The sequence below is a fragment of the Nasonia vitripennis genome, assembly GCF_009193385.2.
Source record: "Nasonia vitripennis strain AsymCx chromosome PSR unlocalized genomic scaffold, Nvit_psr_1.1 chrPSR_random0091, whole genome shotgun sequence".
Classification (NCBI taxonomy): Eukaryota; Metazoa; Arthropoda; class Insecta; order Hymenoptera; family Pteromalidae; genus Nasonia; species Nasonia vitripennis.
Window position 1 is genome coordinate 6,255 of NW_022279750.1, and position 13,917 is coordinate 20,171.

General features: G+C 41.4%; 1 protein-coding gene across 1 annotated transcript; it reads right to left on the reverse strand.

Moving 5' to 3' along the window:
• Positions 1-931: 931 nt before the first annotated feature.
• On the reverse strand, positions 932-3,295 carry LOC116418046. Its single transcript, XM_031933224.1, has 4 exons — positions 3,286-3,295; positions 1,853-2,739; positions 1,348-1,755; positions 932-1,231 (listed from the first exon to the last, which is right to left on the reverse strand). The coding sequence occupies exons 1-4, from the start codon at positions 3,293-3,295 to the stop codon at positions 932-934; spliced, it is 1,605 nt and encodes a 534-aa protein (XP_031789084.1).
• Positions 3,296-13,917: the final 10,622 nt, after the last annotated feature.

The following is a 13,917-nucleotide window of genomic DNA, read 5'->3' on the forward strand; positions in this document are numbered from 1 at the left end:
ATTATTATGATAAACCCGTCTCTGGTGGCTTTTATGAAACGGAAATTCATAAAACTATGTATCCAGAAATTTATTTAGTAGAAAAAGTTTTAAAGAAAAATGGAAAACGCGTATATGTTAAATGGTTAGGTTTTAGTGACGAGCATAATAGTTGGATAGATAAAAATGAGATTGTATAAATTATTGAAGGTTTAAATAAATAAGAAAGCAATTGTTATTATATTTAATAATGTATTTATTCATGTAAATTGCACACAAGTTTGAAGAAATAAATAAATAGTATTTAACAATTATCAGTCTTTGTATTTCATTATTTTAGCATGTGGTGAACTTAAAAGAAGTTCCACCCTGATATGTTATAAATAAATTAAGTTTATTTGCTGTGTTAGAGAGATTATTGAAAATTCTTGATCTTTCAAGATTGCTGATGAGATCTTCCCAGGCAGAAATATTTGAAAGCTGTCATCGATCTCAGCCACGATCTTGTGCCGAATCTCGTCTTTACTTCCTTGAGTGCAGTCACCATGTACTCATGATCTTTTTCCAAGTCCGTGACTTTCTTCTTAGGCAAGAACTCGCGCTCAGCAATCTTGTTGAGTGCAGATAGATCCATTCTGAAAAGTGAAAATAAGAATGAAAGTTAGTGAAAAATGACTTGTAGGTGAGAATTTAGAGAGAGAGAGAGAGAGAGAGAGAACTAAGAAATAGAACTTACTTATTTTAGAGTTAGGTGAGTCTTGGTCTCTTTGCACAAGTTGGTTGTTCGCTTCGATTTCTCGAATGTGCTCTTCATCGTGTTTCGTCCATTCATATAGCCCGTTTCCCACCACAATTTCTGCCCCTTCCATAGCCTCTAGTAGTATATCATTTCTCACTCCTTGTTCAGTTCCTAACCTATCCAATGAGGGATCCCACTCGTGCATAAACTCCTCTAAACATCATATTCAATCTTGATTGGTTCCCCTCCATCAGCATAAAGTGTCATCCCCACCCGCGAAGCATTCTCATTGGTTGCTTCATGCCCCCACTCACTTTCTCCCTCTCTTTTTCGTCCTTCGCCATTGTTGCCCCTCTCCTCCACCACAATCCCCTCCACCGCATCTCCCTCTACTTGCATAGCAGCTTGCGCCATCTGTTCTTCCATAATTCTGTAATGTCCCCAAGGCAAAGTGTCAGTACTATGAGGCAATAAGAATCTTTTATCATCGTGTGGACTTAGAGCAATTTTTTCCTGTTTTCAGTATGCACAATGTGTAATTTTGAACGAATATTACACTTCTCACGTTTTATAATAACAAGATCCTGAAGGCATTTTCGATAATCTTCAAACGTGATTGATTTTTTTACAACACTAGATTTTATACCTTTAGCTTTTTTCACTGTCGCGGCTCCATTAACCAAAATACTGTACATTTTGCTTCTTAAACCAATGAATTCTGTCATAATTTTACCACAGCATTCGTCTTTCATCAATCCAGGAACTTTTTTATTAACACGTGGAATTCCAAACTGATTATTTTCATCATAATCAGAAGTATCAAATTTATGTACATCTTCTTTCATTATTTGATACATATCTATATCCTCAACTTCATATATTAAACTATCAGTATCCGTATACAGGAGTTTGCATTTTTCTCCAACTCGCTTTTTCATATATGAATAATGAAAATCATATACTAATGTTTTTGACAAATCTAGAATTGAGAGACCAACGTATATTGGTTTTTTGATTGTAATACTTGTCCTCTTCAGCTGTATGGCAACCAAATTTCATCGAAGATTGCACAACTGTGAAAATTTGGTAGAGCTATGCGTGCTTCTGCTCCGTATCTGCCTGTAATTTATTTACTAATCGCACATCTACACGTTTCCACTCTCGTTCAATACACTTTCCATAGACTGCATTAATTAACAATTTGTAGAAGAGTTTTTCAAACTCATTCTTTGCTTGCTTTCGCTTTTCTGTGTTAAATTCAACATATGGTTTGAGCCACGCCCTCTGCTCAAAACTCAAAATCCTATGCACCTTTTTTAATCGAAGTCCATTATCTAAGACCTGCTTAAGTGCTCGATAATGAATGACATACCTTTTCTTGTCATTCAAAGTCGTGAGAAGTTTCTTCTGCTTTGAACCAGGTGGTGCAAGATGTTCTGCGCAAAAAGGTAAATCCCTATGATCATCATGTATTTCTTCAGGATACTCCAAGTCAACTTCAGCAAAATAGCCTATATCAGAATCTGGTGGTGTATTGAAAAAACTTGGATTTTTCTCATAATCAATCCATTCAAATTTTCCAACTGGTAAAGGCTGTACCATTGCCCATCCATAAAGATTGTTGATATCAAAATATAAGAGAGTCTTTGTTTTCTGATCCTTATCGTATGAAGAACCCATATATGGATTATTTGACTTGGCATATCGATTACAACACTGACTTATTCCACCTCGAATGCCCGATTCGATAAACATTAGCATGTCAATATCTGTAAGAAGCTCCAATTCTACCTTTGTCATTTTTAAAGCTGCTGAAAAAGTTAGTCCAGGAGTCGTATAAAAGTGAGCGGGACATAAATCATAGGCTTTAAGAGATGTTTCTCGAAAACTCTCGAAAACATCGGCCAATAGTAAAACATCAGTTTTCAGATAAAGATCTGAATATTCTCCCAACGTACTAATATTGAACTTATTCCAAACTTGGACAGCATGCTTATAGTCTTCTTCAGCAATTTGAGAATCTGTTAGCTTATTATAAAAATCATTCTTTCTGGCAATTTTGTAGTCGTCAACTTATCTAATCCATTTACAAAATCATATGGAAATACACCTTTTCGTCGAAGGAGATCTATCTTTCATCTGTAAGTCCATCTGATCGAAATTCCTTTACTGCTATTGGTACATTTTTCAGATATGATGCAAGCTTTTCCAATGATGAAGGTAGAAAACGCCAAGAATCTATGAATCTAAAACTAATGTTGCAGCCATCCACGTATTTTGTAAAAGAAATATATTCTCCTTATTGTGAATGAAAATTTTTTGCCGACTGCGTCAGATGAACTGTGCTCGTCTAAGAGAAATTTCTCTCTTTTAAAGCTGAAATCATCATAAGAAGAGGTGGAAGATCTCGCTGCTGAGGAGAGAGGAGAAAGATTTTCTCGGGAAGGGATGAATTTTCTTCCAATAAGGGGTACACATTTTTCCATCATCCAATCCTAGAAGATTATGAGACTAAGAGGAGGAAAATTTTCTAGAGAAGGGATGAATTTTTTTCCTTTTAAACCAACCAAAAATCATCTTTGAGCCCAACAAATGAGGGCTATGCATTTGTTTTGAGTATCCATTTCTGGAAGAGTGAAAGGCGGAGTTTCATATTATAAAACGAGGATGCTGGAACCTCGCGAGATCACTTCTTGCTAAACTGTCTACAAAGCTGAAAAGATGGAAAGAACACGTGACTACGATTTGTTGTTTAGAAATACTATCCTGCAATGTAATGAAGAAAATGCTTATATCTGCGACATTCAAGGATTTCAGAGAATTGCAGACGATACTTTTATTTTCAAAGAAATAAGTTTCCTTAATTTGAGGAAAACTGCCTTACCGACCGCATATCTTTTCAAACCTCCAATGGCTTGGGAAGAACTGACAGAAGAGGAAAAATGCATGTCTCAATGGTTGGAAAAGAGTCATCATGGAATAGCGTGGAACTCTGGCGATATTCCATATCATCGTCTTTATCGAATCTTGCAGATCTGTACACAAGGAGTCGAAAAAATATTCATAAAGGGACAACAGAAAGCCCGATGGGTGAAAAATATTTTGCCAAACATGTAAGTTAATTATTTTGAATCGTTTTGATACTTATCTTTAATTTTATCTGATACTTTGCAGATCCATTACAAATGTTGAAGACTTGGGATGTCCACCTCTTGAAGAAATAACTAGTGAAAGCCACTACTTTTGTTTTAACCATGCTCTCTGCATTAGGAGAAAACCTATGTGCGCTATTCATAATGTTGTAGCAATAAGAGCTTGGCTGCTAAATTATTTAGAATCGACATTTGGTCAAGATGAAATAGATAATATTTCTAAAAAAATAATGTATGTACATGTTTATATTGGAAATAAAGAAAAATAAGATAAAAAAAAACTATGTTTAAATTCTTTCTTAGCTCTAAAAAATCGCTACCAATTCATAGCTTTATTTTTTTTTTTAAGAAAGAGGAATCTATATTATCAATAAATAATAATTTTTTTTATAAAAGAATAATAATTATTATATTATTAAAAGAAATGTCATTATTTTTTTTTTAATGAAATAACGTTGAACAGAGTGGATTAAAAGAAAAGGAAAAAAAATTTATACGATATTATTTTTATTTTTTTAAACCTTATTCTATTTTTTCATAAATCATCCCAAAAAAATAATAAATTTTTTTACATTACTTTACTTTTTTTGGTATTTTTTAAATTTTGATACATCGATAGGATCAACTACAAATTCTATATCGATTACTCTCGGAACATTTCTTTGTTGTTGTTGTTGTGGCTGTTGCTGTTGTTGTTGTTGCTGATGTTGTTGCTGCTGCTGTTGTTGTTGCTGCTGCTGTTGTTGCTGCTGCTTTTGTTGTTGCTGCTGCTGCTGTTGTTGCTGCTGCTGCTGCTTTTGTTGTTGCTGCTGCTGCTGCTGCTGCTGTTGCTGCTGTTGCTGCTGCTGCTGCTGTTGCTGCTGTTGTTGCTGCATGCCACTGCTACTGCTTTGTTTTTTCAAACTAAGCAGCCCGCGACTTGACGGCTTCTCAGTTTTTAAATCACCTAATGAAAAAAAAAGATTGTAAAATAATTAATTATATAAAAAAAAATTTATTATGAATTAAAAAAAAAAAACTCACCATCCAATTTTGTTTTTTTTTTGGAATGGGTTTTAAATTTCTTATGCTCCTCACCGAGTTGCATGACTCGCAACTAGATGAGGTGCTGCTACTGGAGCTCGAACTAGACTCTCGGCGGGCAGTGCTGGGTGAAGAGCTGGGTCTCGTTCGTCGGGCAGGGTTGGGCGAAGAGCTTCCTGGCCTAATCCCTTCATATAATTGCTGCATAGCAGCAAGTGGTGGCAGCGATGGCACTAACAAAAAAAAGGAAAACAAATTTTTTAAAAATTATTTTTTTTTTAATTTTTGAATTATGAAAAAATGAAAATAATTATTTTCTTACGTGTATTTATTGCCTCCATGGCCCAGGAGACATGCCTCCAACATCATAAGTAATGTTGGAGCGTTGGCAATTAGCCAACGAATCCTATGTTGCATCGTTCTGATGCTATTCCTACTGCTGCTGCTGCTGCTGCTGCTGCTGCTGCTGCTGCGACTTCCCGTAGTCCTCTTGGCTGACATTTTACTGCAGGTTAAATTTTGAAACCGAAAATTGTACTGACTAACCGTAGCCTACGGTGGGCTATTTATTGCGAAAACAGCAGCTTCCCTTTCCACATCATTTTTTCTAAAGTCCTGTGATTGGTGTAAAAGTTTTCTCTCCTAATTTTTGAAAAACACACCTCCTCACAGCTATCGAGGGTGAAAAGCCTTACGATTCGTGAAAAAATTTCCCTCACCAATTTGAAAAACTAGTGTCCACCTCCTTTTAGTACACTCCCTTTTATTTGGAATCTCGACTGTGAGAATGTGAGATTATCCTCTTCTCATAAGAAAAAATCTTGGAGAAAATCTCACTCTGAATTTATTTAGGACTTCTAAGAAAATTGATGTATATCGGTGCGAAAGGCATATATCTGTGCGTTCCCTACAAAACCCAATCGGTTATCTCTGCAAATGATTTTTAAACAGCAGTGATGTCTCTGGGAAACTTATCGCAGTCGGAAGGAAAAACACATATCGCTGGAAGCTGTATACATCTGCGTGGGATAGTTTGTATACGTATCCCAGAATTATCAACGCGAAGTTTGTATAAGGAGCATTTCTCGCATACATTCCGTATAGTTGAGGAAAACACCTATGCGCGCGTCGTCGTCTCTACCTGCGCGAAGGAGGAGGAGCATGAACCCACCACTAAATTTTTTTTCGGGACACGGAGAAGGGAAGATTGGGACTTATACATACTACGGTTACTGGCTCACTTTGAGAGGGGGAAGAATTCTCGGTCGGTAGGGGAGGGAAGGAGGGATCGACACTCCCTCTATCTAAAAATACACAGCTCGGATTCTGGCTCACTTCGAGAGGGGGAAGAATTCTCGGTCGCTTGGGGAGAAAAGGGAGGGATTGACAATCCCTCCATTTAAAATACACTGCTCGGATTCTGGCTCACACTGAGAGAGGAGGGGGTGAGCCAGAATCCGCATGAGCCAGTATGCCTATAGCCTATCTACTCAGTAAAATCTTTGATAGTTCTTCTACAATATTATCTTATTTGACCAATATTATTTTGAATCATCTTTTTCTATATTTCTTATTTTTAAGTAAATATTTCTTACATGTGATTCAACAATTTTTACAAATTAAAAAAAATGGTTTCTCAAGGATATAGAGAATTATTACTAAATATATTTGCTTCTTTTAGAAAAAATATCATGTGATCCATACAATATATTTGCTACAATATGCTTTGCAACAATTATAAGTCATTTACTGCAATGCAGTTTTTAAATTATTGAAATTAAAAAGATACTTGCACATTTTCCATACACTGAAAAACATTTCTTATAACCGAACAAATATTTGTTAGTTGCAATATTGTATTTAGTACAAAATACATGTTGATAAATGTTATTTTAAATAGTTTGTGAATTGTTTACTTAATTGAGTTAGCCTTATTAAAATAAAGAAATTATTTACTTGAAAAATAATAAATGTTAGTGAATGTCAGAAAAAGCCAATGATGTAAAATTTTTTCATCAAAAAAATATTTAATAGTTGTTACCAAACATTTACTTAAAAAATAATTTGCTTTAAATATTTTATCACCATTTGATGTTTAATATTAAATAAATACAGTAAGTAAGAAAAAGTTGAGAATGCTATAAAATGCTTTAAAAATTCTTTTATTTAAATAATTTCATTTTGTATTATAACGAGTTGACTAACGTGCTCTCGTTATGTCTCTCTCCTCCGAATATATATGTGAATAACTATAATTCTGCATGTACATATCCATGCAAACATGTACTATATTTCAGCAGCAAGGTAAGTGAGAGAGTTCACACTTAAGCAGCTAGCAATACGGAGAGAGCCGCGCGCGTGTGTGAGTGTGTCACGTGAAAGAGAGTGAGAGAGTGGGAGAAAGCCCGCGCTGTCGCGCTGCCGCGCTCCGCGAGACAACTTTGCTTTCGGCTATTGTACGGTGCGGACTAATTTCCTAGAGAGATCCTGCGATTGCGATCCGTGTCCACGCCGGAGATCTGTACGTTATCTACGCGAATTCGTGTCTTGTCGTGTCGCCGGGTACGATCTCGTTTAATTGGGAGACCCATTTGTGAGTTCCGCACGAGTTAAGCAGCTATCGCTGCTCGCCGTCCCGCTGCACTTATCTGCACGACCAAGGTCACGAGGCACCACCTGCGCTGCCCAGCGAAAGCCCTATTGTCCGCTTACGCCATCCAGGTCGAGCCACGAGGCATCATCTGCGCCGCCCAGCGAGGGTCCCGTCACTAACTTGTGTATTCGAGAAAAGCCACGAGGCACACGTTCGAGCGAGCCAGCACGGAAGTAATTGTAAGTACCTGCTCGTTTGCTGATCTCTCTCCCCGTAGTAAGCCTAGCTTTGTCTCTCTCTCGCTTGCGCTGCATTTGTTCGTAGGTTTACGATTACATAAAGCATAGTTCATCTTTTATTTATCTTGTTTATTTCTCGCCTGACTCTCTACTTTCCCCGCGTTCCCTTCTCTCGAAGACGCAAACGTCATATTCGCGATTAAGCTGCGCAGCATTAAGACTCACGACGCCGCCGCGGGCACACGTGCACGAGGACGTGCACGTACAGCATACTGTGCTACGGGCCAGGCTTCGAACAGCCTTCAAGAAGCCTGCAACGAGTTGCTCATTCGGATCGTCGTCAATTCCTCTCAAATACTTTATACACGGTTTGCAAACACCGTTATATTTGGCGCCCAAACGTTTCGGGATTATAAACTGTTAAATAGTAATATAATAGTACTATCTAACAACTGCGTAGTTGTCGCGAGCGCGAGAGGAATTTCGAGAGCGAGCGCGTGTGTTTACAAGTAAGGATTATACGCTCCCGAGTCGCTTCGCTAGGCGCGCGCGACCCTACGTGTTTACGTCCGTGAGAGTCAGGCAGCGGCGAAACATAAACAAAGAGCACAGTTCCAGCGCTCTAAAATTTTATCATTGGAATAATTCGAGCGTGAAATTTTAGAAATATTCAAAACTCGAATTTTCGACGATACTACGGCACGGAATTCTTCGCTTCCGAGCAGCCGTATAATACGTATATTGCCGTCGCACTCGATACGATTACGGCAAGCGGCGTGCGCTACGTAGCATATGAAGACTTTTAATAATTGTTACGTTTATTAATTAATAATTAATTACGGTTGAATCAAAATTTTGCTTTTTGCGTTGCGTTTTTTTTTTATTTTTAGGCACGTTCACGTGTATCCTCGACAAATTAATAGTCAAATTTAAATAATTTTTCTCTTTCTCCTACTCGTAAAAATCAAAGTTGTTTCTTTCGTTTTTTCTTTCTTATTCGTAATATCGAAGAAACTTGAAAAATGGCATCAAGCTGGACTTTAGCCGACTTGACAATCTTCAAAGAAAATGTAAATACTAGATTGCGAGATTGGATTCAAAATTTGTCGAGTTTAGAAGTGAACAACGCGTTAAGCTATTTAGAATTACATACAAACGGTACGTTGTTCGAGCGTGCGAATAGATTGTTGAGAAGACTACACGGCAACTATACGGCCGAAGATTTCGTTCAAGAAGGTAATCTAGAAGAAGACGCAGCTAGACGAGACGATTTGTGCGTAACTTTCATACAATCGACAGCCTTTCCCACAGATTTGAGAAATGATGTCCTTGCAGTGTTGGACGCCGAAGAGGCATTAGATGAAAGTCTGCAGGGAAATGTCCAATTGCCGTCAAGCTCCCCACACGACTGCCAAAATGAGCGAGACATGTCACTTACAATGACTGCAGAATCAAGGCCACAGCGGCAAATAGATACAGATTTAATAGATTTCGAAGCGCCGCTAATGCCGACGCAGCTCAGTACGACCGTAGCAAATAGCGCTGCGTCCTCGGGCTTCAATAATACAGTAGCTGCGAATAGGAATACAGCGGTGCCTACTACAGCACACTGTACCTCAGCAATGGGCACACAAGCTACGGCAGCATACACAATGCCGCAGATCGCAGCTAGTTCAACCCACAATTCAGAAGCTACGAATAAAGTTCGCACTGTTTTGCCGAGTGGGGAAATTCGTTACGTCCCGTTCGCGGTAGCCACAGAACTACAGAGAGCCTGGATATCTGAACGCGAACTGCAGAAAAATCAAGTAGAGATGAACAACTACATTGGTGAACAAGCAGAAACGATCAAATTCCTATCGTTAAAAAACACCGAACTAGAAGCAGATAATAAAGATCTGTCTAAACAATTACAAAGCAAGACGAACCGCAATGTGAAAAATGTTCAATTTCAAGACACGTTTGATTTAAATTATTACGATATCGTGGATCAACATAGTAAGTTTAATTTAAACGAGACAAAGCCGCTAAGTGCACACGCCCCAATATTTCACTCCACGGCTAAGGCCTACGATCAGAACGTCCAGCCGGGAGTTCCAAATTCTTCCCTTAGATTTTCTTGCATGAGCGCTCCGCAGCATCGCAACGTTCTATTGCCCGCCGCGACAGCTCACAGTCAGCCCGCATGCTCGAGCTGGGAAGGGGGATTTGACCTCAGGCGGCCAATAACCAGACGCTCTCGCAGTCAACCCCCAAGCGGCATACCATGCTACGGAAGCTGTACCAAGCTTCACTCGTAATACCTCAGACACTTCCCGTCCGAGAACAAAGTATCTCGGCAGAACTGTTCGCGAATGGAGGTTAAAATTCTCTGGCGAAAAGGGAGCGAGTATTGAAGAATTTTTGGAGCAAGTCGAAGAGAATAGGCGCTTGGATAATATCCCGGACGAGGAGCTTTTAGACTCTATGGTCCCTATGTTCGAGAAGCCAGCCCTATTTTGGTACCGTACTATGAGGCACTCGTGGCGAACGTACCAAGATTTTAAAAGAGCAGCCCTCAATAATTACAGCAGAACCAAGAGAAATAAGCGAAGTCTAGTAGTTGAGGCTCATCTGCGTACGCAAGGAGAAGACGAACCCGTAAGAGATTATATCGCCTCCTTGCTTACCATTTTAAGTAGATTTGAAAAGCCGTGGCAGCTACAAGATCAAGTGGATCTTATCATCGACAATATGCTTCCGAAGCTTAAGAAGAAGATGAAGGTTTTCAAGGGCCGATTGGAGTTCCTAGATAAAGCTCAAGAGGCAGAAGATGACGAAGAAGGCCAGTGGAGGCCGCCGCCTCCGGCAGATCTAAGTATGCTGCCAGAAACCGCGTACAAGCCTCTCTCCAAGGCCGCGCGGGCCAAGCTCGCCTCCATGACTTCAAAACCGCCGTCTCTAACAGAAGCTGACCTAGAACAACTCTTCGAGAAGTTTTTCCAGAAGAAAACTCAGCAGTCTGCCCCATCGAGCTCCAAAGCATCTGACTCAAGGAAAAACTCCCTCGACAATAAGGCTCCTGCATCGAGAGCGAATAACTCACCGCAACCAGGTGGCTCCAAACAAGCATCAACCCGTGGTGGCGGCAGAGGTCGGGGAGGAAGACGAGAAGTAAGCCGCACCGATCCCGTTACTCCCAAGTCCGACAAGAATAAAGACAAACCGGCGGGACCAGACGGTGATAACCTTCTCTGCTGGAATTGTAGCTGGCCCGGCTACACAAAATTTACTTGTCCGGGTTGCATTTCCGAGCACTCAAAAAACGAGAAAGAGAGCGCGTAGATGAGGTCCCTACCGCTCTAGAGAATCCGCGGACCTTCAACGCTACAAGCGTAACAGGAGTAGCGCAAACACTTCACGGCTCGGCGGGCGACTCACCGCTAGCAACGAGTAATCCGACCGATGTGGAGGCGTCTTGCGATGTAGGTACTGTTGCCAGCGCTTTAGTAGAGAAGTACCCACGGTGGTGGCTGACCGTAGAAGTCGGCCAATATCAATTTAGAGGACTCTACGATACCGGAGCTTCACGCACCGTCCTCGGCCCCACAGGCTTGTCGCTCGCGGCTTCTCTAAATAGGCGCGTCCGACCCCATGTGGGCCCTGGAGCTAGAGCAGTCGACGGTCACTACGTCCCCATAATTGGTAGTGTCAAGTTGCCCTTCACTGTCAAAGGAATAACGCATCGGATTGACGTTCTTATTTTGAGCGAAGTCGATACAGAATGCACTCTAGGTGCAGACTTCGTTCGCGCTTTTTCCGCAATACTAGACCCTGTAGCAAACAAGTTACACCTCAAAGGCACAGACGTCGAGGTGCCGGCCTCCCTCTCGTCTGCACGTGCTGAGGAGCTTATGTCGCTCGCCTCTCTCGGGATAGAAGCGATCACCGATGAGCAGCGTCTAGAAATCGACAATCTGATGAAAGAACTACTACCAGATCCCTCTTGCGAGCAGCTAGGCTGCACAGGATGGATACATCATGACATCGACGTTGGCAGTGCTCGCCCCATTAAGCAGAGGTACTACCCTGTTTCAAAAATTTTAGAGGACGAAATGCACGAGCAAGTGCACAAGATGCTCCGTGCGGGAATAATCAGAAGGTCTAAGAGCAATTGGTCTAGTCCGGTGGTTATGGTACGGAAGTCCGACGGTAGTTTCCGATTCTGTGTCGACTACCGAAAAGTTAATGCGGTGTCTAAAATTGCCGCGTACCCGCTTCCTTACATGGATATGATATTGCGGAAAATACAACACGCGAGATACATTACCGCCTTAGATTGCTCTGGAGCATTTTTACAAATACCTCTTACTGAGCGATCTATTCCGATCACTGCTTTCACCGTACCTGGACTCGGCCTATTCGAGTTTGTCAGAATGCCCTACGGCCTGGCAGGCGGCCCGGCTACCTTCCAGATGCTGGCTGACAAATTGATCACGCCAGAAATGGAGCCGTTTGCTTTCGCATATTTAGACGATATTATTATTGCGACTGATACGTTTTCAGATCACATCAAGTGGCTCACCCTAATCCTAAAACGGATAAACGAAGCTGGTCTGACAATAAACCGCAAAAAGTCTAAAATCTGTATGTCCGAGGTGCGCTACCTCGGTGTGCTCGTGAACCGCGAAGGCTGCCGTCCTGATCCCGAACGAGTCAAACCCATTGTCGAATACCCGGCCCCCAAGAACCTTAAGCAATTGCGCAGATTTCTTGGTATGGCCTCTTGGTATCGCAAATTTTTAGAAGATTTTGCAACGCTATGCGAACCGCTTACCGCGCTCACTCGTAAGAATGTTAAATACGAGTGGAAAGACGAACATTGGGCTGCTTTTGAGCAAGTAAAGGCTTTAATCGCAACTGCCCCAGTCTTAGCAAGGCCTGACTTCAGCGCTCCGTTTATTGTAGAATGTGACGCCAGTGACACAGGGCTTGGTAGCGTTCTGTTGCAGCGCGTAGATGGCGAGGAACGCGTGCTCTGTTTTGCGAGCCGCGTCCTGTCTGCTACGGAGCGGAGGCTGTCAGTGACAGAGAGGGAATGCCTCAGCGTAATCTGGTCTATAGAGAAATTTAGACCATACATCGAAGGCTACCACTTCACGGTAGTGACAGATCACCACAGCCTAGTGTGGCTGCAGAATTTAAAGCATCCGAATGGAAAATTAGGCCGTTGGTCTCTACGCTTACAGTCGTATGATTTCGATATAGTGCATCGGAAAGGCAAGGACAATGTGGTCCCCGACGCACTTTCGCGTATGTTCGAGACCGACGAAGACGAATCAGCTGCAATAGCATCCCTCCACGTGGATGAGTCTATAAAAAGACCCTTGGTACTTAAAGAAGGCTAAGCAGGTCGCTGAAGACCCCACGGCGCATCCCTTTTGGAAAATCACTGGCGGGCGGCTTTATCATTATCGCCCTGACCCGACAGTAGACGACTTATTGGGACAAGACGAAGATGCTTGGAAGCTTGTAGTACCACGAGAACAGTGCGAGCAGGTGCTCGCTGAGTGCCACGATGAACCTACCTCCGGACATTTAGGGAGATTTAAGACTCATCAGAGAGTAGCACACCGGTATTACTGGCCCAATTTGTACAAAGATACAGCTCATTTCGTACGAAATTGCCAAGTCTGCCAGCAAGTTAAAGTTGAGCAACTTGCTCCGGCTGGACTCATGGGCAAACATATAGTTTCGCGCCCATGGGAGATAGTCGCGGGTGACACTATGGGTCCTTTTCCCCGATCGACCCTAGGGAACGAACATTTACTAATATTCATTGATTTATTCACGAGATGGATTGAATGCATCCCGATTAGGAAGGCGAATGCAAAAACCATCAAGCGTGAACTGAATTTACGGGTTTTCTTAAGATTCGGAATTCCTGATCAATTCCTATCGGACAATGGCACTCCTTTCAAGAACAAGCTAGTCGACAAATTCTTAGAATCACATGGGTCTATCACAGTACGTGTGCTCCTTACTCGCCCAAATCAAATCCGACCGAACGAGTAAACCGTACCATAAAAACCATGATCGCTGCGTTCATTGAAACTAAGCATACTACTTGGGATGAGCACATACCGGAGTTCGCGTTCGCGTACAATACCGCTATTCACGAAGCGACTCGCTCTAGTCCAGCCTTCCTCAATT

Coding starts and splice junctions, on each gene's coding strand:
- LOC116418046 (XM_031933224.1), bottom strand. Junction 1,756..1,852: donor AACGTGTAGATGTGCGATTA/GTAAATAAATTA, acceptor GTTGCCATACAG/CTGAAGAGGACAAGTATTAC. Junction 1,232..1,347: donor AAGGTATAAAATCTAGTGTT/GTAAAAAAATCA, acceptor TACTGAAAACAG/GAAAAAATTGCTCTAAGTCC.